General features: G+C 53.7%; 16 protein-coding genes across 16 annotated transcripts; 11 read left to right on the top strand and 5 right to left on the bottom strand.

Moving 5' to 3' along the window:
* Positions 1 to 197: 197 nt before the first annotated feature.
* Positions 198 to 4,514, top strand: Malapachy_1590 (p-loop containing nucleoside triphosphate hydrolase protein; the record flags this gene model as incomplete). The annotated part of the gene is made up of 1 exon (XM_018136093.1): positions 198 to 4,514. The coding sequence occupies one exon, from the start codon at positions 198 to 200 to the stop codon at positions 4,512 to 4,514; it is 4,317 nt and encodes a 1,438-aa protein (XP_017990732.1).
* Positions 4,515 to 4,734: 220 nt separating this feature from the next.
* On the top strand, positions 4,735 to 5,838 carry Malapachy_1598 (ssp120-secretory protein; the record flags this gene model as incomplete). Its single annotated transcript, XM_018136101.1, has 2 exons — positions 4,735 to 5,447; positions 5,712 to 5,838. The coding sequence occupies 2 exons, from the start codon at positions 4,735 to 4,737 to the stop codon at positions 5,836 to 5,838; spliced, it is 840 nt and encodes a 279-aa protein (XP_017990726.1).
* A 113-nt stretch (positions 5,839 to 5,951) lies between these two features.
* Positions 5,952 to 7,193, bottom strand: Malapachy_1578 (anthranilate phosphoribosyltransferase; the record flags this gene model as incomplete). Its single annotated transcript, XM_018136082.1, has 1 exon — positions 5,952 to 7,193. The coding sequence occupies one exon, from the start codon at positions 7,191 to 7,193 to the stop codon at positions 5,952 to 5,954; it is 1,242 nt and encodes a 413-aa protein (XP_017990776.1).
* Positions 7,194 to 7,371: 178 nt separating this feature from the next.
* Positions 7,372 to 7,973, top strand: Malapachy_1535 (calcium-binding protein ncs-1; the record flags this gene model as incomplete). Its single annotated transcript, XM_018136039.1, has 2 exons — positions 7,372 to 7,435; positions 7,459 to 7,973. The coding sequence occupies 2 exons, from the start codon at positions 7,372 to 7,374 to the stop codon at positions 7,971 to 7,973; spliced, it is 579 nt and encodes a 192-aa protein (XP_017990802.1).
* A 69-nt stretch (positions 7,974 to 8,042) lies between these two features.
* On the bottom strand, positions 8,043 to 10,233 carry Malapachy_1524 (dna helicase; the record flags this gene model as incomplete). Its single annotated transcript, XM_018136028.1, has 2 exons — positions 8,043 to 9,990; positions 10,019 to 10,233. 2 exons carry the CDS (start codon positions 10,231 to 10,233, stop codon positions 8,043 to 8,045), a joined length of 2,163 nt encoding a protein of 720 aa, XP_017990881.1.
* Positions 10,234 to 10,351: 118 nt separating this feature from the next.
* On the top strand, positions 10,352 to 11,187 carry Malapachy_1546 (electron transfer flavo protein beta subunit; the record flags this gene model as incomplete). Its single annotated transcript, XM_018136050.1, has 2 exons — positions 10,352 to 10,415; positions 10,445 to 11,187. 2 exons carry the CDS (start codon positions 10,352 to 10,354, stop codon positions 11,185 to 11,187), a joined length of 807 nt encoding a protein of 268 aa, XP_017990635.1.
* A 251-nt stretch (positions 11,188 to 11,438) lies between these two features.
* Malapachy_1547 (mitochondrial carrier) lies at positions 11,439 to 12,279 on the top strand (the record flags this gene model as incomplete). Its single annotated transcript, XM_018136051.1, has 2 exons — positions 11,439 to 12,243; positions 12,269 to 12,279. The coding sequence occupies 2 exons, from the start codon at positions 11,439 to 11,441 to the stop codon at positions 12,277 to 12,279; spliced, it is 816 nt and encodes a 271-aa protein (XP_017990634.1).
* Positions 12,280 to 12,361: 82 nt separating this feature from the next.
* Malapachy_1527 (glycosyltransferase family 4 protein) lies at positions 12,362 to 14,140 on the bottom strand (the record flags this gene model as incomplete). The annotated part of the gene is made up of 1 exon (XM_018136031.1): positions 12,362 to 14,140. The coding sequence occupies one exon, from the start codon at positions 14,138 to 14,140 to the stop codon at positions 12,362 to 12,364; it is 1,779 nt and encodes a 592-aa protein (XP_017990868.1).
* A 179-nt stretch (positions 14,141 to 14,319) lies between these two features.
* Positions 14,320 to 17,059, top strand: Malapachy_1538 (atypical pikk pi3k protein kinase; the record flags this gene model as incomplete). The annotated part of the gene is made up of 5 exons (XM_018136042.1): positions 14,320 to 14,384; positions 14,535 to 14,636; positions 14,668 to 14,811; positions 14,844 to 16,552; positions 16,590 to 17,059. The coding sequence occupies 5 exons, from the start codon at positions 14,320 to 14,322 to the stop codon at positions 17,057 to 17,059; spliced, it is 2,490 nt and encodes an 829-aa protein (XP_017990762.1).
* Positions 17,060 to 17,143: 84 nt separating this feature from the next.
* On the top strand, positions 17,144 to 18,223 carry Malapachy_1567 (trna-intron endonuclease catalytic domain-like protein; the record flags this gene model as incomplete). The annotated part of the gene is made up of 3 exons (XM_018136071.1): positions 17,144 to 17,225; positions 17,257 to 17,394; positions 17,430 to 18,223. 3 exons carry the CDS (start codon positions 17,144 to 17,146, stop codon positions 18,221 to 18,223), a joined length of 1,014 nt encoding a protein of 337 aa, XP_017990788.1.
* Positions 18,224 to 18,414: 191 nt separating this feature from the next.
* Positions 18,415 to 20,070, top strand: Malapachy_1543 (phosphoglucomutase; the record flags this gene model as incomplete). Its single annotated transcript, XM_018136047.1, has 1 exon — positions 18,415 to 20,070. The coding sequence occupies one exon, from the start codon at positions 18,415 to 18,417 to the stop codon at positions 20,068 to 20,070; it is 1,656 nt and encodes a 551-aa protein (XP_017990637.1).
* Positions 20,071 to 20,204: 134 nt separating this feature from the next.
* Positions 20,205 to 21,251, top strand: Malapachy_1548 (quinone oxidoreductase; the record flags this gene model as incomplete). Its single annotated transcript, XM_018136052.1, has 1 exon — positions 20,205 to 21,251. One exon carries the CDS (start codon positions 20,205 to 20,207, stop codon positions 21,249 to 21,251), a length of 1,047 nt encoding a protein of 348 aa, XP_017990826.1.
* Positions 21,252 to 21,279: 28 nt separating this feature from the next.
* Malapachy_1559 (dna-directed rna polymerase) lies at positions 21,280 to 22,043 on the bottom strand (the record flags this gene model as incomplete). The annotated part of the gene is made up of 5 exons (XM_018136063.1): positions 21,280 to 21,443; positions 21,591 to 21,640; positions 21,669 to 21,695; positions 21,869 to 21,966; positions 21,999 to 22,043. 5 exons carry the CDS (start codon positions 22,041 to 22,043, stop codon positions 21,280 to 21,282), a joined length of 384 nt encoding a protein of 127 aa, XP_017990823.1.
* Positions 22,044 to 22,183: 140 nt separating this feature from the next.
* On the top strand, positions 22,184 to 22,660 carry Malapachy_1572 (agc akt protein kinase; the record flags this gene model as incomplete). Its single annotated transcript, XM_018136076.1, has 3 exons — positions 22,184 to 22,205; positions 22,261 to 22,617; positions 22,644 to 22,660. The coding sequence occupies 3 exons, from the start codon at positions 22,184 to 22,186 to the stop codon at positions 22,658 to 22,660; spliced, it is 396 nt and encodes a 131-aa protein (XP_017990773.1).
* A 1,447-nt stretch (positions 22,661 to 24,107) lies between these two features.
* On the top strand, positions 24,108 to 24,579 carry Malapachy_1570 (hypothetical protein; the record flags this gene model as incomplete). The annotated part of the gene is made up of 2 exons (XM_018136074.1): positions 24,108 to 24,440; positions 24,481 to 24,579. 2 exons carry the CDS (start codon positions 24,108 to 24,110, stop codon positions 24,577 to 24,579), a joined length of 432 nt encoding a protein of 143 aa, XP_017990774.1.
* Positions 24,580 to 24,692: 113 nt separating this feature from the next.
* Malapachy_1532 (general negative regulator of transcription subunit 2) lies at positions 24,693 to 26,119 on the bottom strand (the record flags this gene model as incomplete). Its single annotated transcript, XM_018136036.1, has 3 exons — positions 24,693 to 25,643; positions 25,672 to 26,071; positions 26,109 to 26,119. The coding sequence occupies 3 exons, from the start codon at positions 26,117 to 26,119 to the stop codon at positions 24,693 to 24,695; spliced, it is 1,362 nt and encodes a 453-aa protein (XP_017990846.1).
* Between the last annotated feature and the right edge of the window lie 209 nt (positions 26,120 to 26,328).

The raw sequence follows: 26,328 nt of genomic DNA, 5'->3' as shown, positions 1-26,328 counted from the left end.
ACGCGTCATCATGGTCGACGATGCTGCCACCATCAGCAACCGACGTCACTTTGTACAATGGATACAGGCAGGAGGGAGTCATACATCCCAACTACCCACCATACTCTCCTTCGCCTCTGCAACCCGAAGGCTTGGCGTACTCTCCCATGCAGCCAAGCCACGCTATGCAGTCTATTACCAATGGCCCCCATCCCCTCATGCCGTCATACCCAACGCAAGACTCTATTGCAGCACTCACAAAGGCTGAACTAGGTGATCCTATTCAAATGACACCGCGTGTGTACGACCCAATGGCCAGTCCTATTGAGCCTCAGGGTCCAGCCTTTGCATCCACATTATGGTATGATGATGAAAATTCCAATTTGATGCACACACCACACATGGGCATGTCGACACCGCGATTTGGTACGAACTATGCTTTTCAGTCGCCTATGTACAGCACTGAGGCACCTTCTACACCACAGCAACACAAACCTTACTCTCAGACGACGCCGTATTCTCCATGGCGACATAGCACAGGTCCCTCGAAGACGCGCCTGAAAGATGACAGCTCTGCGAATCTCACAAGTGAGAAAATTGACACGGAAAATGTCATGCAGCCTACCACGAAAAAGTCAAAATTGGGCAAGAAGAGTCAAGTGGGTAAAGCCGGAAAGCCAGCAACGCCTCCTGGACCCAAACCCGTGAAACTGGGCGAATTGTTCCGTTATGCTACACCATTAGAACGTCTTCTCAACTTGACAGGCCTGATCTGTGGTGCAGCATCTGGGGCCGCCCAACCTCTCATGACCATTCTCTTCGGTAATCTCACGACCAAGTTTTTGGCCTTGAATGACCCTACATTGACACAGGACGAGTGGGTTCGTCAGGCTCTGGACACTGTGTCTTCTGTAAACCACGACGCTCTGTACCTTGTCATTATTGGTATTTGTTCGTTTGTGGTCATCTATGTGTACATGGCGATTTTTGTATATACGGGTGAAGTTATCACACAACGCATTCGTAAGGAATATCTACGAGCCATTTTGCGCCAGGAAGTGGCGTATTTTGACAAACTGGGTGCAGGTGAGATTACCACGCGTATCCAGAGCGATATTCAGTTGATTCAGGATGGTATTAGCGACAAGCTGCCTTTGATGGTGGCGTTTATTTCCACGTTTATTACCGGTTTCGTCGTGGCCTATGTACGCAACTGGAAACTGGCTCTCGTCATGACGTCGATCTTGCCTTGTATTGTGGGTGCTGCTATTGTTATGAATATGTTTGTGTCCAAATACCAGCAAGTGGAATTGGAGCATGTGGCGAAAGCAGCATCCATTGCCGAAGAGTCTCTCTCGACGATTCGCACAATCAAAGCGTTTGCTATGAATGCACATATCAGCAAGCTTTATCAAGCGCGGAATGGCATTGCGCTGAACGCAAGCAAGCGTCGTGCCATGGCATCTGGTATTGGAATTGGCGCCTTTTTCTTCTGTATCTACTGTGCCTATGCCCTAGCCTTCTATTTCGGCTCCAAGCTGGTGGCTGACGGTGAAGTCCAAAGTGGTATCGTAATGAATGTCATTTTCTCGGTGCTCATTGGTGCGTTTAGTATGGCGATGCTGGCACCCAACCTCCAGTCTTTGAGCTTTGCGCAGGCGGCTGGCGGTAAAGTGTTCGAAACCATCGACCGGAAACCCGCCATTGACTCATCGAGCCCGGACGGTCTCCGCCCTGAAAAATGCTATGGTCATCTATCTGTGCGACATGTGGATTTCAAGTACCCTTCTCGTCCTGATGTTCAAATCTTAAAGGATTTTAACCTGGAGATGCACCCTGGCCAAACGACGGCTCTTGTGGGCCCCTCGGGTTCTGGTAAGAGTACCATTATTTCGCTGGTTGAACGTTTCTACGACCCTAACGAGGGCCAAGTCTTTTTGGATGGCATTCCCTTGCCAGAGTTGAATATCCAGTGGCTGCGTACGCAAATTGGCCTCGTAGCACAAGAGCCAGTGTTGTTCGCCACGACCGTGTGGGAGAACATTGCGTTTGGTCTGCTACACACGCAGTACGAACACTGGTCGGAGAGTGAGAAGGACAAACTGATTGTTCATGCCGCAAAGCTTGCGAATGCCCACGACTTTATCATGCAGCTTCCCCAAGGGTACCAGACGCACGTGGGTGAACGTGCTTCTCTACTTAGCGGTGGTCAAAAGCAGCGTGTATCTATCGCGCGTGCTGTGGTGAAGAATCCTAGTATCTTGCTACTGGATGAAGCTACCAGTGCATTGGATACCCAGAGCGAAGGAATTGTGCAGGAAGCCTTGGATCGTGCCGCTCATGGCCGTACCACGATCACGGTAGCTCATCGTCTGAGTACCATCAAGAATGCCGATAATATCGTGGTCATGAAGGGTGGTATTATTATGGAGCAGGGAAAACACAATGATCTTCTTGATTTGCCTGAGGGTTTGTATGCCAGTTTAGTATCGGCCCAGCGTGTGCACAACAGCAATACACAGACCATGATCAGTGCGCCTGTCTCTGGTGTAGGTGCCATGGGCGTGGAGCCGAATATTGTCGAACCTGTGATGCCGAGCCTAAAGCATGTCAAGTCTCATGTCAGCATGACATCGGTGGACAGCACGTTGACACATGTTATGAAGTTCCAGGGCATGAAGATGGGCGCGTACGATGAAAAGCCATTGAAGCAGAAAACGAAGAGTCTTGGCTTCTTACTCATGCGACTAAGCCGAATTGGCCACGATCTCATTGGCCCCTACTTTCTGCCAGGTGTGCTGTGTGCGATCGCCACAGGCGCTGCTTATCCGTGCTTCTCTATCCTTTTTGGCTTGGCCCTGACGAATTACAGTCGGTGCCCGAATCTGCCTGGCGGCCAGGCATGTCCTGAGCCGGAGCGCTCGCAAATGCGGCATACGGCCAACCACCATGCTCTGTATTTCTTCATCATTGCAATTTTGTCGACCATCACCACTGTGTTTCAAAACTCTTTGATTCAGCAAGGCTCAGCTATCCTTATGCAGCGTTTGCGCAGCATGATGCTTAGTGCGTATATGCGTGCCGATGTGGCCTACTTTGACGAGGAAGACCACAGCAGCGGTACGCTGACGTCGTCCCTGGCGGAAAATACACTCAAGATTAACAGCTTTATTGGCGTATCCATGGGCGCGATTGTGCAATCGATTGCGACGCTGATTATTGGTGCGATTATCGCCCTCATTTATGGCTGGAAGCTAGCGTTGGTTGTGATTGCATGCGTTCCCTTTACGCTCTCAGCCGGCTTCGTACGCCTGAAACTCGTGGTACAAAAAGATGTCAAGGTTCGCAAGGTGCACTTGGGCACCTCGCAAATGGCCTGTGAATCGGCCGCTGCTATTCGGACTGTGGCATCGCTGACGCGCGAAGAGGATTGTCTTGAGCGCTACACGGATGCCTTGCAAAAGGCATCTATGGTCGCGAAGAAAGCCGCCTTGATAGGCAACCTCTTTTATGCGCTGGCGCAAGCCACCTCCTTCTTTGTCATTGCGCTGGGTTTCTGGTACGGCTACCAGCTCTTGCTCCGGCAGGAGTACAATGCAAGTCAGTTCTTTACTATCTTTACAGCCGTGGTCTTTGGCAGTATTCAAGCTGGTAACGTGTTTAATTTCGTGCCAGATATTTCCAATGCCGCGGCCGCAGGCACGAACATGTTTGCCTTGCTAGACAACAAGCCCAGCATTGATATCGAGTCTCACGATGGCATTGTGCTGGATCACTGCGAGGGTCACTTGCAGTTCGAGGGCGTACAGTTTGAGTATCCATCGCGCCCAGGTATCCCTGTTCTTCGCGGTGTGGATTTGGACGTGCACCCAGGCACGCATGTGGCGTTGGTTGGTCCTTCCGGTTGCGGTAAATCTACGACCATTCAGCTTATTGAGCGTTTCTACGATGTGACAGGTGGTCGCATTTTGCTAGATGGCCATGATATTCGTACTCTCAACCTCCAATCTCTCCGGAAGTATATTGCGCTTGTGTCGCAAGAGCCTACTCTGTATGATGGAACGATCGGCTTCAACTTGCGCCTGGGCGCCTTAGAGGACCCTAGCGCTGTTACGATGGACCAGATGCGTGAAGCGGCTCGTTCTGCCAACATTCTGGAATTTATCGAGGGCCTACCTGATGGTTTCGAGACGGAAGTGGGTGGCAAGGGTACCCAACTCAGTGGTGGTCAGAAGCAGCGAATTGCGATTGCTCGCGCGTTGATTCGTAACCCTAAAATCCTTTTGCTGGACGAGGCGACCAGTGCTTTGGACTCTGACTCTGAAAAGATTGTACAACAAGCGCTTGACCGTGCCTCTGCGGGGCGTACTACTATTTCCATTGCGCACCGGTTGGCCACCATTGCTCGCGCCCATTGCATCTACGCATTCCAAGATGGTGTGATTGCCGAGTCAGGCGATCATCAAACGTTGATGAACCATAAAGGCATTTATGCAAATCTTGTGGCCCTGCAGGCCCTGGAGAAACAAGTGTAAATTTAGACCTATATACTGTAATATCCTACGTAGAACGCATTAGATTGTTAGACGTCGTCCTGCAAAGGCACGGACGGCCGTTGAAAGTGTGTGCGAGTGCTTTCCACGTGGAGAGAGGCCACCGAGGTGGAGGTGGCGGAGGGCCCCATTAGGAAATGTGGCGACCCAACGCTCGTTTTCGCACATTCACTGACTTCTACGTTCTCGCACGTCAGGGACCATGCAGTTGAGTATTGGTAAGTGGGCCATGTTGGCAGCACTAGTGACAAGCATTGTCACGGCGCGATCCAACATGGCAAAGGTCTATTCGGAGAAGGATCCACAGAACTACGTGCAGGAGCATATGGCTGCCGAGCACCATATCGGTGCGTTTGACCTGGCCAGCTTCTTCGCGTTGCATGACCTGGACCGCAATGGTATCCTGGAACGTTCTGAAATCGAGGCCATCTATGGTGTTCACCACTCCCTTTCGCGTAAGCACTCGCCAAATGCCGAGATCCACGATGAGAAGGCTGATAAGATTGTGCGTGAAGTCCTTCGCCGCCTTGATTACAACAAAGATGGTGTGATTACACGCGCCGAGTTCCTTCGCGCGGGCAAAGGCGGCCTTCCTCAGTTCCCAGAATATGGCAAGAATGCGCTTGGCCATCATTACGACGATGAATCAGAATATTATGTTCACCACGAGAGTCTATATCACAACCGCCCAGAAGACCAGACGGACGAAGCATACTCCCACGAAGAAGATATCAAGCATTTTAATGACCATGCACGCATTGAGCGTGAAGAAGAAGAGCGCGAGCGCTTTGCAGAGGGTCTTCCTTCGATCGAAGAGGAGGCGCGCTTGAAGGCACAGGCCGCTCGGGAAGGCAAAAAATACGAAAGTCAGTATGAAAAGCAGTTCTCTCCTGAGATGGAGGCCAACGCCAGAGAGTATGAAGCTATGAGCCATCTTGGCGCGGCGGGCCGCGACTTGCTCTCCTCCCAGCACACCTTCAAGACCCCCGATGGCGTCCGTAAAGTCGAGGCGACAAAGGAGAACGTAATTCTCGCTCAAGGCAACTTTGGCGAGGCGGATGAGCCGCCTGTGTTTGCGGCGGGCGATGAAGGTGCAGCTCGTGCGCCCATCGATCACATCGACGGTGAGACGGAGCTGGGCCGTAAGATCCGACTTGATCGCGCTCGTCGTGAAGCGAGTGGTCGTCCGCGCTACGGCCAGGGTACAAATGGCTTTGCAAAGCCCAAAGACGATGCCGATCGACTGAAGGCGAATATGCCTTACAAATATCGTATGAAGAAGAACAGCTTCTTGCGCGATTTGTAGGCAAATCAGTGTGCGCATAAACCCATTCCATTTCCCCTATAAAATAGCATTCGTACTTATAGAGCTTGTAGAAGAGAATGCCAAGATACAAGGCACCAAGGTGGGCATGACCACTACGTGGCAGATGGACGAGCGTTCAGCATGAGTGTGCGCATACGCTCCAGAGATGCGAGAGCGCGACCACTTGTGATCGAGTCTCTAGCCAGCTGGGCACACACTTTCTTGTCGCCCTGACCGAACCCAGCGACGTACAGCAGTGCGGCTGCTTGCAGTACCGTGTAGTCAAAGATCGCGCGAAGGTTGGTGCCCGTCGGGATAGGCTCCAACTTGGCCGTCGGTACAGGGCCATCAACAGTGAGGGGTGCATCAAGAGGCGCATCTGGCAGGTCGTTAGGGTGCGAGAACATATGCATCACAACAGCCGCATTTTGCGAAGCGGAACCGGACTGAACCTGATCCAGCTCATGCGTAGGCAGGCCAAAGTCGGCAGGTGTAATGACCTGGTGCACAATCTCGCCACGAACCACTTCCCATACATCCGTAGGGCCAGCAGGGCTAATTTCATCGAGGCCTTCCTGCCCGCAGACGACCCAAAAGTGTTCCATACCTGCAAGACGCAGCGTTTCTGCGTATACGCGGCCCAGACCCGAGCTGTGAACACCGTAGACACCACGTTGCGGTCGCGCAGGGTTCATTAATGGGCCGAGAATATTAAAGAGAGTAGGGAAACCCAGCGAGGCCCGAATCGGTGCCAATGGCATCATAGCGCGGTGAAACATGGGCGCGCAGAAGAACACACAGGAACTTTGGCCTAGCAGCCCAGCTGCCTTCTCTGCAGGAACGTCCAGCAGAGGGATGCCCAACGACAACAGAAGCTCTGCCGAGCCTGAGGTAGAAGACGACGCTTTGCCGCCATGTTTGCATACATGCATGCCTTCGACGCCGGCAGCGACGAAAGAGGCCGTAGTGGATACATTGAACGTGTCCTTCCCGTCACCACCCGTCCCGACCAGGTCAACCAGCCCATGATAGTCAGTGCCAGGCGACGCCTCCATGGTCGGGGTAGGCACTGGGATAACCTGGTCGAGGAACTTTTTGCGCATGAAAGTGAGTGTGCTGGGCTCGCGATCAATGCCACTGACACGCAGCGACGTCAACGCAGCGCCAATGGCCGCATGGTGAGCGGGGTTGCTGGTAAAGTCTACATCAGCAAAGTGGGCCAAGAGCTTCTCAATCTGGTCCTGTGAGAGAGGCGCACTGGGGGGGCGCATCGCCCCTGTGGGCGGGGCTGGCACAGGTATGCTCTGGGCCAACTGGCTCACTAAAGGTTTGAATGTAGCGAGCGAATGTGACATGGCACGAAGCAGGTCCTTTCTTACGCGCAGCCAATGTAAGCCTCCGCGTGGATCGGCTCGTGCGTGGCGCCGCGCGACACGACGCACACCCACCCTTACGGCCGAAACCTCCACGCTAAAGCCTAACGCCAAGGAGGGATGTGCAAGCGCCACTTTCGTGACCGGTGCCACCACCACCATGGGAAAGACGCAATCCAAGCTCTCGCCGGAGCAACTATCTGAACTGCAGAAAATTACGTACTGTACGTATGAATCATCCTAATAGACGCAGTCGACCGCAAGGAATTGCAGCAATGGTACAAAGGCTTTATGAGTGATTGTCCATCGGGCACGCTGGATAAGGATGAGTTCTCAAGGATCTACAAGCAGTTCTTCCCTTTCGGCGACCCAGCTCCGTTGGCGGAATACGTGTTCAATGTCTTTGATGAAAATAAGAACGGCTCGATTGACTTCAAAGAGTTTATTTGCGCTTTGAGTGTCACAAGCCGAGGACGCCTCGATGAGAAACTTCGATGGGCGTTCCAGCTGTACGATATCAATGGCGATGGGTCTATCACGTACAATGAGATGCTTACCATTGTCCAGGCTATCTATAAAATGACAGGGAATATGGTGAAGCTGCCCGAAGATGAAGACACGCCTGAAAAACGCGTCGACAAGATCTTCTCGCTGATGGATCGCGACAAGAATGCGGAGTTGTCATTTGAAGAATTCCGCGAAGGCTCAAAGCAAGACCCATCGATTGTCCAAGCTCTCTCGCTCTATGATGGACTCGTCTAAGCACTCTGTATCTATCCCCTTCCCCCATGTTCTGTATCATACATAGACACCGACATTGCTTTTTCTGTTTTACAAGGCGCACACCTCGACCAGGGCTTCGGTCTGCAGGTGCTCCATCCAGTTGTGCAAAAAGACACGCGACACAGACGTGTCCTTGCCATGCTCGCCAATCGTCTCAGCGTCCCCGATGACAACCAGCTGACGCTTGGCTCGTGTCATGGCCACATTCAAGCGTCGACGATCTTGCAAGAAGCCCACGGTATGTTGGTCATTGCTACGGACCAAGCTGAGAATGACCACGTCCTTTTCACGGCCTTGCATGCCGTCCACTGTACCGACTTCTACCTCCGCACCGTACTTGGCACGGAGCTGCTGGCTCAGCAAGCTCACTTGCGCTGCATACGGTGAGAGAACCGCTACCTGCGACGGCTCGATCCCATGCGACACAAGCGTGGCCATATGCTCCAACACAAGCGTGGCCTCATTTTCATTGATGTGGGAATGTGTTTGCAAGAGGGACTCTTCTTCACGCTCATAATAGCCCAGTCCTGTAGTATCGTAGAACACTAGCGGCGCACAGAATACATCCGCATCATCACCGTCGACGCCCAAGTCTGTCAGCCGAATATGAGCACAAGAGGTATGGGCAGATAGTTTGCCATGGTACAATGCCTCATTGGGATAAGACATAATCTCTTCATTCATCCGATACTGGACAGAGAGCAGAGCTTTGCATCCATCACCATACAACTGCAGCAGACGATCAAACAGTGTCACTTCTAAACTCGATGCAGGAGGTAGTGTCTTTGACACGGATCGTGACCGCAGCGCCGGTGCGTCGGCCTTGACTGTGGGCGGCAGTTGCAGGTGATCACCGCTCAAAATTATCTTGCCATGCGCAGCGAGACGAAGAAGAGGCGTCCAGCAAGACATCTCCAGGGCTTGGCACGCCTCATCGATAATCACGTAGTCAAATACACGTCCCTCCAGCTCACGACTGCCTGCCCCATGACATGTCGCCATCACAATGCGCGTGTTGTGCAGCACAGTTCCAGCCAACGCGCGATCGCGCCGTCGGTATTCCTTGCGCAACTCACGCACTTGCTCCCACATTTGCCGACGCTCAGCGCCTTTAGGACGAGGCGCCTTTCGAGCGCTCTTATTGCCAGCGCGTGCCCCTGCTGGTGGCGATAAGACCATCATCAAATCATCGATTTCTTTCGCCACATCTCGCATCAACTGGCCCTCATCAGATTGACTGCACTGTACATCCAACGTCGCTCCTGTCAAAGAAGAGAGAACACGCGCAGGGTGTCCAATCCGAGTAACACCACAGCCAGCTTCGGCTAACGCTTCTTTGTAGGCAGGCGTTGTGACGACTCGTTCCAGCAGATTGTCTACGGCCAAGTTGCTTGCGCCGCATACGAGGATCCGTGCGTTGGGGTGCAAGATAGCTAGTTGAACAATGAGCTCAGCCATGGTAGTTGTTTTACCAGTCCCTGGTGGCCCGTGAATAAGGGCTAGCTGCTCTGCACGAAGAGCGAACGAGATTGCTTGTAGTTGCGTTTCATTCAGACGTGTCTGCAAAGGCGTCCAAGCAGGGGCATGGCTGGTCCACGAAGGCACATCCAGCCCCATACATACACGAAACAAAGGATGCGTGGCAGTTATTGACATAGCGGTCTCCGAAGATGGCGGGGGTGGCATGCCCAAAGCATCGGCCAACGATGTCAGCGTCTTCACCAGGCGATCGTACGTTGCATCATTGGCCAACTTGATCACGCGCACGACCGGTGGCAGAGAAGGACTCTCATCCTCTGGCGTCTTGGATCGGTCCTGCAGAGCAATGGTAATCTTGGTATCTGATGCACGAAAAACGACGCCACGTTCACTGACAGGTATAGCTCCCTTCTTCGCGTCATGTTCTTCCACAAGGCAAATATCGCCTGGCCGAAATGTATGTGGTCCAAACAGGGCAGACGTATGTAGCGCCGTGGAATGCTCCAATTCCACCAGACTGGTGTAAGTAGCTGACGTGAACGTACGTTTTGGCGTCCTGCCCAGTGCGAACCTGCGTGACCGTCAAGCCCAGCAGGGCCAATCCATGCCTGGCTAACACACGAGGTGAGCACTGTGCTAAGAGCAATTTATTCTGCTCAGCTTCTTCATGACGTTCGTGTTCCAACAGCTGGTACTGCCGCTGAAGCCATGTCTGCACGTCAGCCGCACTGGGAGGCGAAGGCCTGTGCACGGTGCTCATGTCGAGTACGAATGCAGCTCTGCAGAGTGCACGAGGAGGATCTGCAAAAGGCCACGTGGCATTTGTCAACCCCCGACTTCCCCGTATTGCTCCGGGTGAACGGCTCATCCTGACCACGATGCGTGCTTCGCTTGTGAACCAGCTGCGTGTACTTGTGCCCGTGAAGCGCACGATTGACTATGGTATGTATGGCATGGATCTAACAAGTAAGCCGTCAAGATCCGTGTGGCTTCCGACGGAAAGGGTGTGGACACCAACGTCCAGCACTCGATGAACCCCTTCGACGAGATTGCCGTGGAGGAGGCTGTGCGTCTGCGTGAGCGCAACAAGGAGGCCGTGAAGCGTATCACGGTCGTCTCGGCGGGCCCGACCAAGTCGCAGGATGTCTTGCGTACGGCGCTGGCTATGGGTGCGGACGACGCCATCCACGTGGATGTGCCGAACGCGATTGAGCCGCTCGCTGTGAGCAAGATTCTTCGTGCGATTGTCGAAAAGGAGTCCGGCGAGGATGAGATCGGCATGGTCATCCTTGGTAAGCAGGCCATTGACGACGATGCCAGCCAGACTGGTCAGATGCTGGCTGGTCTGCTGAACTGGCCGCAGGCTACGTTCGCCTCGAAGGTCGAGCTGGAAGGCAAGGGCGACAAGGGTGACAAGGTGAAGGTTACTCGTGAGGTGGACGGTGGTCTGGCTATCGTGGAAACCCAGGTGCCGCTGGTCGTTACTACGGACTTGCGTCTCAATGAGCCGCGCTACGCCTCGTTGCCGAACATTATGAAGGCCAAGAAGAAGAAGATGACCAAGTACAGCATTGCCGATCTCGGTCTTGAGAAGGACGTGGAGCCTCGCCTGGAGACTCTGAAGGTCAGCGAACCTCCGCAGAGGCAGGGTGGTGCTAAGGTCGAGAATGTTGATGAGCTGATTGCCAAGCTCAAGGAGGCTGGCCGTATCTAAGGGTCATGTATTCACCTGTAGGGTCCTTCCTTAGATTTGCATTTTAGAATTCTCCCTCTCCATACAAGGGCCGGCGGACGCCTGGACCGGTCTGACTAAGCCACGTGGCCGATGAAGAGAGGAGGCTGAGTGACAAGCAGGCCTGAGCGTCCTCTTACGCCAATCGGCTTACGTCCGAACGCGCGGGAAAATGAGCTAAAGCCTCTTTTAACAGGCAGCAGAACCACAAACGATCTTGTCGGACGACCACCATGTCGGAGAAAGGGGGCCTAACACCAAACTTCACATTGCAAAACTATGCCCAGTTTTTTGCGGCAGGTGGTCTGTGTGCCACTCTCACGCATGGAGGCCTGACGCCCATCGATGTAGTCAAGACGCGCTTGCAGTTAGAGCCGAAAGGAAGCAAGGAGACGATGGCATCCATGGCCCGCGGGATCATTGCAAAAGAAGGTCCTGGTGGCCTTCTCGCAGGCTTTGGTCCCACAGCTGTTGGATACTTGATCCAGGGTGGTGCGAAATTCTGCGGTTACGAGTTCTTTAAGAAGCAGGCGATTGACTTTTTGGGTTCGAAGGAGCGCGCACGTGAATACCGCCAGCTTGTCTACCTTGGGTCGGCAAGCTGCGCCGAAGTCATTGCTACGACGCTACTTACTCCGCTGGAGGCAGCGCGTATCCGTCTGGTGTCAGAGCGTGGCTATGCCAAGGGTCTTGTCGGCGCCGTGTCGCGTATGGCTAAGGAGGAGGGTATACGTGGCTTCTACGCAGGCTACGCTCCGATCCTGTGCAAGCAGGTTCCCTACGCGATTGGTCAATTCTACACGAACGAAATGATGCACAACTTGGTTCAGATTACGATTTCGCAGGAGACCCTGGCGAAGTACGGCAAGGTCGGTGAGGTCAGTGTGCAGCTTGGCTGTGGTATTGTGGCTGGTGTTGCGGCTGCTGTACTTTCGCACCCGGCTGACACGCTCCTTTCGAAGATCAACAAGGGTGGCGGCGGCAGTGGCTCTGCCATGAAGAAGCTGGTGGTGCTGGCCAAGGAAACGGGTCCGATCGGTATCTGGGCAGGTCTCAGCACTAGGATTCTCATGACGGCCATCTTGGTCAGTGGCCAGTTCCTGATCTATGAGCAGACGAAGTTGGCCTTTGGCGCCCCTCGTTCGATTGAAATTCACTAAGAAGAAGGTACAGAACGACGCGTCGCTGTTGAAGCCTCGGGCATGGCCGTGGTCACGGCCTCAGCATCGGAGAGGGTTTGACCCGCCGGCGCATCCGGTACGGCGTCTTCCTCCGTCTGAGTCTTGGAGGCAGGTGTAGACACCACCGACGCAGAGGCTGCCGCGAGTCGCTGTTGCGCCTTGGCACGCTCGGCAAGGAGACGGTTGTTCATGGCGATGAGCTCAGGCGGCACGAGCTCGTCCCACATGTTCTTGCGCCAGCTACGCTGGAATTCTGTATCACTGAATGTCGTCGTAGCTCGGGTACGTGCCACTTGACGAATCTTCATAGCAACATCTGCAGGCATACACATAAGACGATAAGCAGTCTTAACATATTCATCGAGAGTGCGTGCGTGGAAGCCTGTTTCCATGCCATCCACCGGCACAGCAATGTCTTGCATAGGACCGGCGGACGCGTGAGAGAGCGTAAGCAAACCGGCTGCCATGAACTCTACAACGGCAATACCAAAGTGCTCATCGACCATGGTACTCAGACCGATGTTGGCTTGACGCATTTTTTCCAGCAGCACGGAGTACGGCGCATCGATATGCCACTCAAGATGGTTCTCAATTAAGAGCTCTTTTGCGAGGGCTTTGAGCGAGGCCAAGCGCTTTTGGTCCGCCTCATTCCGGCAGCTGCCAATCAAAATCAGACGTAGAGGCCGATCGGCCCCACGAGAAGACTTGAGTTCAGGATGCTTGTCCAGGAGTCCACGAAGAATACGCAACTGCAGTTCATGGTCTTTCTCCGGACGGAATTGCGCAACGCTCACCATCCAGCGCGTCTGACGATGATCCAGTGGGATTTTGGCGAACGACTCGGTATCGCAGGGCGGGTGCACAATGCGGAGCGTGGGCAGTTGCGGTGTCGACCAGGGACGAGGTACGCGGTACTGCAACAGATCCTGGATGTGCGCATGGGTCCACGTACCATTGCACACAATCACATCGGCCTTGCGCAACGCAGCACCGTACTTGGCAGCAAAAATGCGGTAGTACACATACTTGACCCACGACACAGGCGCATATGCAGCAATCCACGACGAGTTGGTTACACCAGCCTCGCGATTTCGCACACGACGCAGCATATCTGTACTAATCGTAGGATAGTGGACATACGCACCCACGCGCACCTGTTTGGAGAAGTTCTTAACCGGGCTCAGGGCAAAAGCATAGCCAGTCGTGTCGATAAACACGTCCGGTACCAGCATACCAAGCGCTTCGTATCCCAAACGGTTTGCCCCGTACGCCTGGCCAGCAAGCGTGAAGGCAGGCCAGAATGTATCACTGACCAAGTAGCGATTGCGTAGCGGGAGGAAGTGAAGACGCGAAGCATCGACTTCTAAGCCAAATCGCTCCTTAGCGCGCGCGAGCATATCTTCTTTCGATACCCCACCTTGGAGGGGACTAATATCACCCGTGTACACAACGCAAATAATGTTGGCATCGGTTTGTTGCTGGTACTTGATGGCCTCGAACAAGACACGCTCGCCTCCTCCGCCTCCATGGCTGTATGGGTGCAGGAATCCAACGAACATGTACATACGTCCATCGTTCAGACGACCCAGCTTTTGCAAGATCTGACGACGCTTTTCACCATTCGTGTCACGTAGCGCAGCACGCCACGCAACATTAGCAAGGAAATTGCATCCTGTAAGTGTGGCAATAAAGATTAGAAATAGGCGGACCCAGTAAAACAGATCTGGGTCGTCCCACAATGCGCGGAGCGACATGACAAGAGAGGAAGAAGGGTCTAGACGTGTTTTGCTCGCTTGCGTGTGCGTAGTTCGGCCTCCCTGCTGTCTGCCTGCAATCAACTAAACGTGCGCATGTGGAGGACATAGACGCACGCGTGCGCACGCACGTACACCCCCCGTCACGTACGCCACGCGAGGCACGCCGCCGCACCACGATGGACCGTGATTTCTACTCGTTCGTGGCCGCACGCGATGTGCCTACCGAATTGAGTGTACGAATGTAGGTACCTTATACATGTATTGACATGGCAGCGCGTGCGTTGATGGACCGCTCCCGTCCCACTCCCCTGCCGATATGGTCGCAGAGCCTATGTATCAGTTTCGCGGGGTGAACCAACCGTACGTGAGATCGGCACTGACATCATCGTAGACTAGGTCCACCTCTGTGCCTGCGGTGTGAGCTGTACGCCAACAATAAACCACTCGCGTTGCCCGTATACACATCCCTCTCTTCTCCGGGATCGCGGCATAGGTACGTCCTACATCGTCTAACGGCTTCTCAGCTGGAACGAATGGCTTCATTTCCCTTACCCCATCGCAGACGTACCTCTGGATGCACAACTCGTATTTACACTTCTTGACATTGCTGGCCCTTTCCAGGAAGTCGTTTTGGGTGGGACGACGATGCCTCTTTTTGGCAAGCGAGGGTACGTGTCAGGTAGTGTACTTACCTTCCCAGCACACTCCGCCGTGGACAGCAACGTCTAGGGCTCTGGCGCGGTCAAGCAGGTGATCCACATAGCCCCACGTCAACGCCACATCGTCATGATACCACATCCGAGGCTGCGCGTCTAGATAAGTGCGTCAAACGTCATCAACGCGGCACGATCCCCGCCGATCCCTGGCTCGATGCACTTACATTTCACCGCATCGACGAGATTCGCGAGGCGCATGTTGCAGCATCACAGGACCTTGTGCTCACCATTGAAATGCCCGCATGGGACCAGCCTGTGGTGTTCGGCGACGTAGAGCCTGTCCTCAGCCCTTGGCGTCCGGCTAGCCATGGTGCTGTGCGCATGCCAGCAAACGACACGCCTACCTCTTCACAAGGCCAAGGCTCTTTATTGGCCCAAACACCGTGGATTACACCTTCTCTTTTCATGGTGACGGATCCGGAAGCTGAGAGTGAGAACATTGTCGAGGCCAAGCACCGCCGCCTCGTGCGAAGTCAACGTCTGCCTGATTCAGATCGAGAGCGTAAGCCTACGGCGGCAGTGCGCGATCAGCTTCAGTCACTACTCGCTTCCCCTCCTACACGTGTACTGACCTCCGAAGAAATGGACCTGATTTGGTCGTTCCGGTACTATTTGACGCGCTTCTCTGCGGGTCTGACCAAGTTTGTAAAGTCTGTCGTGTGGTCCGACGCGCAAGAAGCCCAGCAGGCCACCGAGGACCTGTTGCCAATGTGGGCGGAGCCGCAGCTGTCCGATGCGCTGGAACTTTTAGGCCCTACCTTCCGCCACTTGGCTGTACGGACATACGCTGTACGACAGCTGCATAAAGCCAGCGATGCGGAGCTTATGCTATACTTGCTCCAGCTTGTGCAAGCACTCAAGTTTGATGAAACAGCATGGCGTACTGCAGACGCCACGCAAAAAGACATGTACACCAAAGCCTCTAGCTTGGAAGCGCCGCTACGTTTGATCGATTGGCTATGTCTTCGAGGAGCCCGCCATGTCGAATTGGGGACTAGACTCTACTGGTACATCACAGCGGAGCAGTCCGATGCGCGACATGGTGAATTATACCAACGTATTGCTGATACGCTGTGGGGCGTCTTTTCTTCGGAGAACCTGGAGCTTGTAAGTATGTTGGAACGACAACGCCACTTTGTCGATGTGCTTTCTACACGCAGCGCAGAGATCCGTCGCTCGCGAGATGCACGGCCGAAGAAAATTGAACGGTTGCATGCATGGCTTATGGACAAAAAGACAGGGCTTCGTGTCCTGCAGCCTCCGTTGGCGCTGCCCTTGGATCCCCTAGTCCACATCACCGGGATTGTGCCCGAAAACAGTACGGTGTTTAAGAGCAATTTATTCCCACTCCGACTGGAATGCCGTACGACCAACGAAGACGCGTCACCGTATACCATGATTGTGAAAAATGGTGACGATCTGCGCCAAGACCAGCTGGTGATCCAGTTATTCGCCCTCATGGACCAGCTGCTTCGTGCAGAGAATTTGGATCTGAGGATTACGCCGTACCATGTGCTCGCCACAGGACCCCAGGATGGAATGGTTCAGTATGTGCCCAGCATGAGCGTTGCGGCCGTCGTTGCACAGCATGGTGATCTACTTAGCTACTTGCGTGCGCATCACCCTGACCCTGCGAATGCGGCCACGTTCCATGTGCAAGCGTCGGTGCTAGATACCTTTGTGCGCAGTTGTGGTATGTTGTTTCGCTGACGTATACTTACCTTGCATAGCCGGCTACTGTGTTATCACCTACCTGCTTGGCGTGGGCGATCGTCATCTGGACAATTTGCTGCTCGCCCCCGATGGACGGTTCTTCCATGTGGACTTCGGCTACATTCTTGGCCGCGATCCCAAACCCTTCCCACCTCCAGTCAAGATCTGTAAGGAGATGGTCGATGCGATGGGTGGCCCTTCTTCTATGTACTATATGCGCTTCAAAAAACTATGCCATACGGCATTCGCGTGCCTACGAAAAAATGCGAACCTGATTCTCAACCTGGTCTCGCTCATGGTCGAAGCAGATATACCCGACATTCGCGCCGAGCCGGATAAGGCTGTGGTGAAAATCCAGGAAAAGTTTATGCTGGACGTGAATGAGGAGCAAGCTGCTACACGCTTCGAGGGCTTACTCAATGATACGTCCTACATTTCTTCCATGTTTGATCGATTGCATAACATGGCACAGTACTTCCGTCCATAATGTTCGTAGTGGGCTTACTGTACCTCCACTTGTTGCCGCAAAGAGGAAAGGGAGTTTTGTCGCTTGGCTTGTGGCTTTGTTGTGATGGACGCTCTTCGTGCGCGGTACCCAGACCGCATCCCGATCCATCTATCCAATGGCATTGCCTACTTATGGGAGGTGTCAGGTACGTATGATATACTCTTTGACGTGGCTAGATGTCGAGCAAGCGCGCACGCAGCACCATTTATGCGGCCTGCTTAGCGGCACGTTGCCCTTGATTCCTCAGCAGAACGTATTTCTGGGCCTACCACTTCGCCTAATTCCCGAAGAAGTGGTGTATCTGCTTCGACAAAGTATGTACGAGGCTTGGCATGGACACTAACTAAAGATGCGGCCATTCTGATTGACGAGGCACAGGCCTTTGTGACCCCCACGTTCGAAGAGCGAGAGGCGTTCCTACAGAGGCAAGAGCAAGATATTCACCAGCAGAAAGAACGTACTCTTGCTCAACAACAGGAGCAACGGGAACGTATCGAAGCAAAGTTACGCTCCGATGGCGGAAATGGCGCACTAGAACGTCGACGTGCTCGTCAGGCTGCCAAGGGTCAAGTGGATGCCCCTGCAGTGCCTGAAATGCCTGCATCGGAAGCACTAGAGCGTTTGCCTTACGTCCATTATACCCCTGGACCATCTACCACCCTGCCAGGCTACCGTCCATGCACGCAAGCCATGGCGGAGAGTGGGACGGAGGCACACGTGAACGCCTATACTAGCTTGCAAGAGGCATACCAAGCAGGTGTGTGGACGTATCCAGAGACGCTAGAGCAGCGTGCTCGCTGTGCTGTATTTGAAGACCTACATGAGCGTGGTTATTTCATGAGTACAGGGCTGCGATTCGGAGGTGATTTTGTTGTATACCCAGGTGACCCCCTACGATACCATTCGCACTACACAGCAGCTGTCTTAGCGACACCCGAACAACCTATGGCGGCCTATCATATCGTAGCATCAGGCCGCTTAGGCACGGCCGTGAAGAAATCGCACCTGCTCTGCCAAGCGAATACCCGTATTGTCAACGAAGAGGAGGCGCGTGAGCGGCGCATCGCGGGGCTCGACGATACCAACGAGCGGTGGGGCGACGTGGAATATTGGAGTCTGGCATGGGCCGGTTTTGGTACATAGGTCTATGGCTAGTCTGCAACAGCCTCGATTGCATGGCGTTTTTCTTTCCGATCCGCTGCTGAGGCATCTCGTGTGCGTCAAGGCGCGCCGCGCCATAGACCTATGCAGGATAAGGTGGGCATGTGCACGTGATGCCAGCTGCGTGAAAGTGAAGGGTCCGAGCATGGCACGTCCTCCGTCCTACCTACATCATGGCACAAACAGTGGCTACCAAGCCTTTTGAAGGCCAGAAGCCCGGTACGTCGGGTCTTCGTAAGCGTGTAAAGGTCTTTGAGCAGGAGAACTACACGGAGAACTTTGTGCAGTCCATTCTTTCTGCCATCCCCGGCGGTGCGAAGGGTGCGACTCTCGTCGTTGGTGGTGACGGTCGCTACTTTTCGCAGCCGGCTGTTCAGAAGATTGTGCGTTTGGCAGCAGGCAACGGTGTGTCGAAGCTGATTATCGGTCAGAACGGTATCCTCTCCACGCCAGCAGCGTCACATGTCATTCGCCTGCGCAAGGCGACAGGCGGTATTCTTCTTACCGCGAGCCACAACCCAGGTGGCCCCAATGCCGACTTTGGTATCAAGTACAATATGGAGAACGGTGGACCTGCTCCGGAGGGCGTCACCAACAAGATTTACGAGCTGACGACCAAGATTGACCACTACCTTGTGGAGCAGGGTGAGGACGTCGATCTGGCCTCGATCGGTGAGACGACCTTTGGCTCGATGAAGGTGGAAGTAATCGATTCTGTGAAGGACTATGTGGAATACCTCTCGAAGATCTTTGACTTTGACATGATCAAGTCGTTCCTGCGCTCGGGCTCGTTCAAGGTGCGCTTTGATGCCCTGCACGGTGTCACAGGCCCCTATGCGCGTGCGCTCTTTGTCGAGTGCTTTGGCTTGCCAGAAGCAGCTGTGCAAAACTGTGTGCCGTCGCCTGACTTTGGTGGAGGTCACCCGGACCCGAACTTGACATATGCCAAGTCGCTCGTCGATGCTGTGCAGCAGGAGGGCCTGGACTTTGGCGCTGCAAGCGATGGTGATGGTGACCGCAACATGATTCTCGGCAAGAACGCGTTTGTGAACCCCAGTGATAGTGTGGCCATCATCGCAGACTGGGCTGAGCGTGCCATTCCCTACTTCAAGTCGGGTGTGCGTGGTGTCGCTCGCAGCATGCCGACGAGTGGTGCCATTGATCTCGTTGCGAAGGAGCGCAAGTATGAGTGCTTTGAGGTGCCTACAGGCTGGAAGTTCTTCGGCAACCTGATGGATGCTGGTCGCCTTTCGATCTGCGGTGAAGAGAGCTTCGGTACAGGCTCGGACCACATTCGTGAGAAGGACGGTCTGTGGGCTGTAGTGGCATGGCTCAGCATCGTCTCCAAGGCAAATGAGGAGAAGCCTGGTACGTCTGTGGCGGATGTGCTGCAGGCACACTATGAGAAGTACGGCCGCAATTTCTTCAGTCGTTACGACTACGAGGAGGTGGAGAGTGCGGGAGCCAATGCTATGATGGACGGCTTGCGCTCCAAGTTTGCCGACGCGTCCTTTGTGGGCACGTCGCTGGGTTCCTTTAAGGTCGCGGATGCGGGCGACTTTAGCTACACAGACCCTATTGATGGCAGTGTGAGCAAGAACCAAGGCCTGTACGTCCGCATGGAGGACGGCTCGCGTTTGGTGTTCCGTCTGAGTGGCACCGGCAGCGCGGGTGCCACGATCCGTCTGTACGTGGAGAAGTACTCCTCGGACCCTGCCGAGTACAAGGCCGACGTGCAGCAGGCCCTCAAGCCGATCATCGACGTGGCACTGGAGCTGAGTGCCTTGCAGAAGCACACTGGTCGCGAGAAGCCTACTGTGATTACATAATGGTGCTGCGAAGCGGCTATTCCTTCATGGCCCGGGCGCATGTGTCCTGTTGAGACGAAAGGTGTTCTCTTGGGCTCATGATGCTTCGTGGCGTGTATAGAAACCTTTTCCTCTCACGTTCATATTCTACGAAGATGCTCCCGACCTCTATGCGAGCGGTGATTGTTGACCAGGGAAAGGGCCCATCGAGTGCTTTGCGCCTAGGCGAGGTCCCTACGCCTGTGCTACAGGTCGAGAACGAGCCGCCCTCGATTATCGTCAAAGTGCGTGCTTTTGGCCTGAATCGCATGGATCTTTATCAGCGCGAGGGTAAGTACCCCGTTCCCCCGGGTATTAGTGAGATTCTCGGCGTGGAGTTCAGCGGTGAAGTAGCGGGAGTGGGCCAGGGCGTGTCGGGCTTTCAGCCAGGGGATTCGGTGCTCGGCCTTGCACAAGGTGGCGCCTATGCTGAATATATCAAAGTCCCTGCGTCTATGACACTTCAAAAGTCGCCCAAGCTGAGTTGGGAGCAAGCTGCGGCCATTCCTGAGGCGTTCCTGACCGCCTACCAGGCGTTGGAGCTTCTCACTTCGCAAAAGCCTGGCGACAATGTCCTGATTCATGCAGGTGCTTCGGGTGTCGGCTTGGCCGCTATTCAGCTTGCACGCTTGCGCGGTGCACGTACCATATATGTGACGGCTGGATCACAAGAGAAAATTGATGTGTGCAAGTCACTGGGCGCGACTGAGGGTTTCAACTACAAAGAGTCGGACTGGGCCGCGGAGCTTCACAAGGCGACGAACGGCCAAGGCGTGGATGTAATTTTGGACTTTGTCGGCGCGTCGTACTTTGCCAACAACCTGAAATCCCTGCGGCGCGATGGACGTATGTCCGTCCAGGCATTCCTGGGTGGGTCCACTCTGCCCCAAGGCACCAACCTAGCCCCTCTGTTGGCCAAGCGACTTCGCATTGAAGGAAGCACATTGCGTAGTCGTTCCGTGGAGTACCAAACAAAGTTGGTCCAAGGATTCTTGCAGAGCGGTGGTCTCGAGGCGCTTGAGCGCGGTGCCGATGGCACGAAGAACGACAAAGCGCTGCAGCTGATCATTCACAAGGCATTTGACTGGCACGATATTAAGCAAGCCCATGACGAAATGGAGGCAAACAAAAACATTGGCAAGATGGTGGTCACAATTTCCTAAGCTATAGTACATGAGTATCTAAGATATATTACGCCGAAAATTCGGTACGAAGAGGCACACTGGGCTTCGGAGCTTCTTCACGCTCCATGCCAGACGAAATGCTCGCCTGGTACTTATCCTGAATCGTAGTGAAGACACGATCCAGCTCATCCAGGGCATCGCGCATGGCAACCATGGCGGTAACAGTGTTTTCTACAGGTTAGTACTGTTACAGAGAGCAACCAGGAATTCGATCAGGAGGAACAATTGGTTTGCGTATAAATAAACTCCCCAACATCGCCTTAGGGCTCTGGGGTAGGTAGTTGTCATCCCGTCGGTCTTGGAAGCTGAGATACACACCTTGCATCTGAACACGCATGTGAATTTTGTTCTCAGATGGATGCGGCAGACTAATGTCAGTGCATGGGGGAAACGTACGTATAACCACAGAACTCAACACGCGGACTGGTCTAGTGTTAGTACGGCATCGCATCAAACAAGCGAAAACATCTTTCCCCATCATAAACGAAGAATTCCATTTTTGTAACCCCCATCACTGTTGTATATCGTGACATATAGTGTCGGGACAAAAAAGGTTATAATCATAGGGGAAAGGATGCTTGGGTCATCGCACGTACTCTTTCATCAACATGTAGCGAAGAGCATTGCCCATAGTATGATCCTCGTCCAGGATACAGAAAGTCACAGAAGTCAACTCCGCATCGTGGCCAGGAAGCTATCTATTAGGTCTCGACGCGTCCCACATACCAAGGTGATCTTGCCTCGCACTGCACTGGCGTCCGACTCGTCCATGGCGGTATTCGAGCAGCAAAAAAAAATCGGCGCGAACCTACCTCGGCTGTACAGGCTACATCGCTGACAAAGCATACTGCGCTGACCCCGCTAAACCGGGAGGGAAGGGCCAAACGCACTGCTTACCGAGCTTGGCCGCCATGTCGTGGTTATTGGGGAAGAGTATGTATGATGGTCAAGCAAAACTAACGTAACAAAGAGCTCAAAGATAACCCAGTATTCCCCTTTGGGTCATCGTCGTCGTCGTCATCCTCCGCCTCGGCCCCGGCTTCGACATCGGATGTCAATGCGCCAGCTTCTGTCCCCCGAGAATCGACAGCGGAGCTGGATGCCGCAAAAGCGCCAGCGTCAGGCGCTGTGTCTGCTGCTCCAGTACATACGACACGATCAGACTTGCTTACGGTCAGCGTAATCAACGGCCAAGGACTCACCCTGCCGTCAGGCACGACGCTTGCGTCCCCAAGCACGGACCAAGCGGGCCCATCCAAGATGGCACAACGTCAGCGCCATGCAAGCCTACCTTACGTGGTGCTGGAGTTTGATAAAAATGAGGTCCTAATTATGGCATCAGGAGGTACATTGGAGGCGCCTCAATGGCAGTTTTCAGCCAACTTTGACGTATCACGAAAAGCTGAAGTCATGTTGCATGTGTATCTCCGCAGTGAAGCAGTGGCCTCTTCGGGGCAGCAGGCATCCATTCTCGCTCCACCCGCCATACAGCCATCTATGAAACAGCATCTCTCGCCCAATGCAAACCAGTTCATGGGTGGGAATGACTTGTATATGGGTATGGCCAAGTTGGTCCCTTCATTCGAAAATTCTCATACCATTGATACCTGGCTACCGCTCATGGGTAGCACAGGAAAGATTCGTGTGCAGATGGCCTTCCGATCACAGCTCGGCACGTCGCTGAACATTGAGTCCTTTGAGCTTTTAAAAGTCATTGGAAAAGGCAGCTTTGGCAAGGTGATGCAAGTACGAAAGCGTGATACGTCTCGGATCTACGCTTTGAAAATCATCCGAAAAGCGCACATTATATCGCGCTCGGAAGTGACACATACGCTAGCAGAACGGACGGTGTTGGCCCAAGTGAACTCCCCCTTCATTGTCCCGCTCAAGTTCTCATTCCAAAGCCCCGACAAATTATACTTGGGCTTGGCCTTTGTCAATGGCGGCGAATTGTTCCATCATTTGCAGCGAGAAGGCCGCTTTAGCGAGGAGCGATCGCGCTTCTACGCAGCAGAGCTGTTTTGTGCCTTGGAACACTTGCACAGCTTTAATGTAATTTATCGTGACTTGAAGCCAGAGAATATCCTGCTGGACTACACTGGGCATATCGCGTTATGTGATTTTGGCTTGTGCAAGCTGAATATGGGGGATCAAGAAACGACCAATACATTCTGCGGCACGCCAGAATACTTAGCGCCTGAGCTACTGCTAGGGCGAGGCTATACCAAAGCCGTGGACTGGTGGACGCTCGGTGTCCTGCTATATGAAATGCTCACAGGTCTTCCACCCTTTTACTCAGAAGACGTGAACGAAATGTACCGTAAAATTCTCAACGACCCTTTGATATTCCCTCATGATGTACAGTATGAAGCACGCGATATTCTGGTACGCCTACTTCAGAGAAATCCGAAAGAAAGGCTCGGATCACTCGCCAATGGTGTGGCCGATATCAAGAATCATCCATTTTTCACCAAGCACATTGACTGGGACTTGCTCCTTGCTAAGAAAGTACAGCCACCGTTTAAACCAGGTGTGGCTTCTGCTTTCGATACCTCCAATTTTGACCCAGAATTTACCAATGAACCAGCTATGGACAGTGTCGTAGACGACAGCCACATGATCAGCGACGCTGTCCAAGAACAGTTTGCTGGCTTTAGCTATACCGCTGCACCAGAGAATGCAAGTGGAGATGGCTTGTGGAGCTAGGTAGATTCGACCAACTGTATGGCTTTGATATGAGGAATGGACATTTTTGCAATTTTTCTAAGTCGCGCTTAAGTACCCACCCCACAAAGTTAAGAGCGCGCTACGTTTTCTTTTCTCTTACTTAGGGCAATGCGGGGCTTTTTCGTGTGGCTGGCCTTCGCAGTAGCCGCCGTGTCGGTTACTGTATTGGCGCAGGACCCTATCCGGAGCCCGACCAATGACTACTTTACGCCTCGTCCCACTTTCACGCCTGCAACTACATTTGTGAGTGCTACGAATGGCCAGCCTACAATGATCAGCGGTGTTGGTCCCGCTGTAGCTCCGAGCTCCTATACCTGGAATTACACAAAGCCGACGCAGACTGTACCGGCCCCTGGCAACCAAACCCTATCTCAGAGTCTGATTAAAGCAGGCTATGGACCCAGTGTGAGTCAGCTGTTACCATCTGGCAATGGTGTTCAGGTATGTATACGTCCTATCATTGGGTCATCTAACCTTCCAGACACCGATTGGCGTGGATGGAGCCTGGGCAATCAAGGCGCCAAGTGTAGCAGTCCTCTGCACGATTGTCCTGGTTCTCCTTGGCCTCGCCACCCTGTAAAATATAACAAGTATCCGTCCTTGTTTGTGTTGTAGCTGTCGACTCTGATAATGCATGCATTATGCCACACTGAATCTTAAACGACGAGGGGAATTGTGTACCCAAGCTATAGACTATGAGAATGACGTCTGTGGTGATGCTGCGTTAGACCCAGGCATCACGTTCGGCGGTACATGTGCTGCATTCATCGCTTTCGTGGCCTGCGCCTGCGCAGAAAGCTGAGATGGCGTGCCGGGATGCACTGCCGTAGCCGGCATCATGCCTTGCGACGATGGCTTATCTTCAAGCATTTCGTACATCAGCACAAAGCTCTTTGACACCTTTTCCCATGATCCAGGGTCGAAAAAGACATACGTGCCTCGTTCATAGGTAGGTGTCTTTTGCAGTGGCTCCGTATTCGGCTCTTTCGTAAGCCACAAATGCAAGCCTTTATGATACCGCCAGTTTCGTGCATACAGCTCTTGGGCCGCTACTTCTTGTAATACGTCACGCGGCGTCGAGTAGAAAATAAAGAACAGTGTCTCATCGCTGAAACTAGCAATCTTTGTCTGGGCAGGGGGAGGGGTTTGGACATTATAGCAGCTGGGCAATTGGTACGCCGGCTCCACCTGCATAGAGGCAATGGTCGGGTCTTGAGACCACGGCGTGACAAAGGAGGTATGCAGCGGTTCCGCTGAGTCCAAGTTCATGCCAAAGCCCTGCAGATTGGTACCCATGGTGAGCATAGCCATGTCAGGGTCTTGCGTCTTGATCAAGCTAACCAAGCCCACGAGACCAAATCGGTCCACAGGCGATGACAATACCTGATAGATGGGCAAGGGAATCGCTGTGTCGCTGCTCACCGCCGGCATCGAACTGGCGTCAACCTTGGCATCGGGCGTTGCAACGGCTTCATTGGACGCGGCGGCAGCGCCAGTCCGAGGTACGGCTATCCGACTCATGCCAGTAGGCGGCTGGGAGTCGTACGATGGGGGAACCCAGCCACTAACGCCTTGTGATGATTGGTTCACAGCACTAGAAGAAGCCTCAGCAGATAAACCTGGTTTTCGCGCGAGCTCTTGAGCCTACGGGTCAGTCCAAAGGTATACGTACAATCGAGGGACGTGGCGCCTCATGTTGCCACGCTGAGCCATGGTCCGCCCCAAAGGAGGGAGCTGATGGCATATTAGAGTTTCTGCTATCCTGTGGCGCATGCGCACGATTCAGGGCAGGGAACTCGTCAGGGGTAAAGGGCGCGCCACTTCGCGGCATCATAACAGCTGAATTGGACACACCAGTGCCGGCATGACTCGCATACGTCGAGAATACGTTGGCAGACGATGGCGTCGATGCATTCGTATGATGTGGTACCTGAGATCCCAACGCAGGGAACTCGGCCATGTCGAGATTCGAGGTGCCAGACAACGCAGCGGAAGCGTAGCCAGGGTGCCCCCCTGATATGCTACCGGCGCCAAAGCCCAGCGTCTGATTAGGAGTCCAGGAAGTAGGACGGCTAGGGATGTGAATATTCACGCAAATAGAGTACGTACCCTGCAGTCATGCTCTTAAACGTAGCACGTCACCTGGCGATAGACGAAGAGGCACAAAAAGTCGTGTCCGCCGGCGGCGCCAGCGCGTTAGAACGCTGTCGCCCAGCCCTCGCAACAAAAGGGAGCCCCTGTTACGCGGACTCCACAAGTACTAGAACCGACCTACTGGGTCTACAAATACAGCCTGTCAACATGCACGCGAAAGCCTGGCGTGGAACTC

The sequence above is a fragment of the Malassezia pachydermatis genome (genome assembly GCF_001278385.1).
Source record: "Malassezia pachydermatis strain CBS 1879 chromosome Unknown scaffold7, whole genome shotgun sequence".
NCBI lineage: Eukaryota > Fungi > Basidiomycota > Malasseziomycetes > Malasseziales > Malasseziaceae > Malassezia > Malassezia pachydermatis.
Note: the sequence above shows the minus strand (reverse complement) of the source record. Positions and strands in the feature narration are given on the sequence as shown.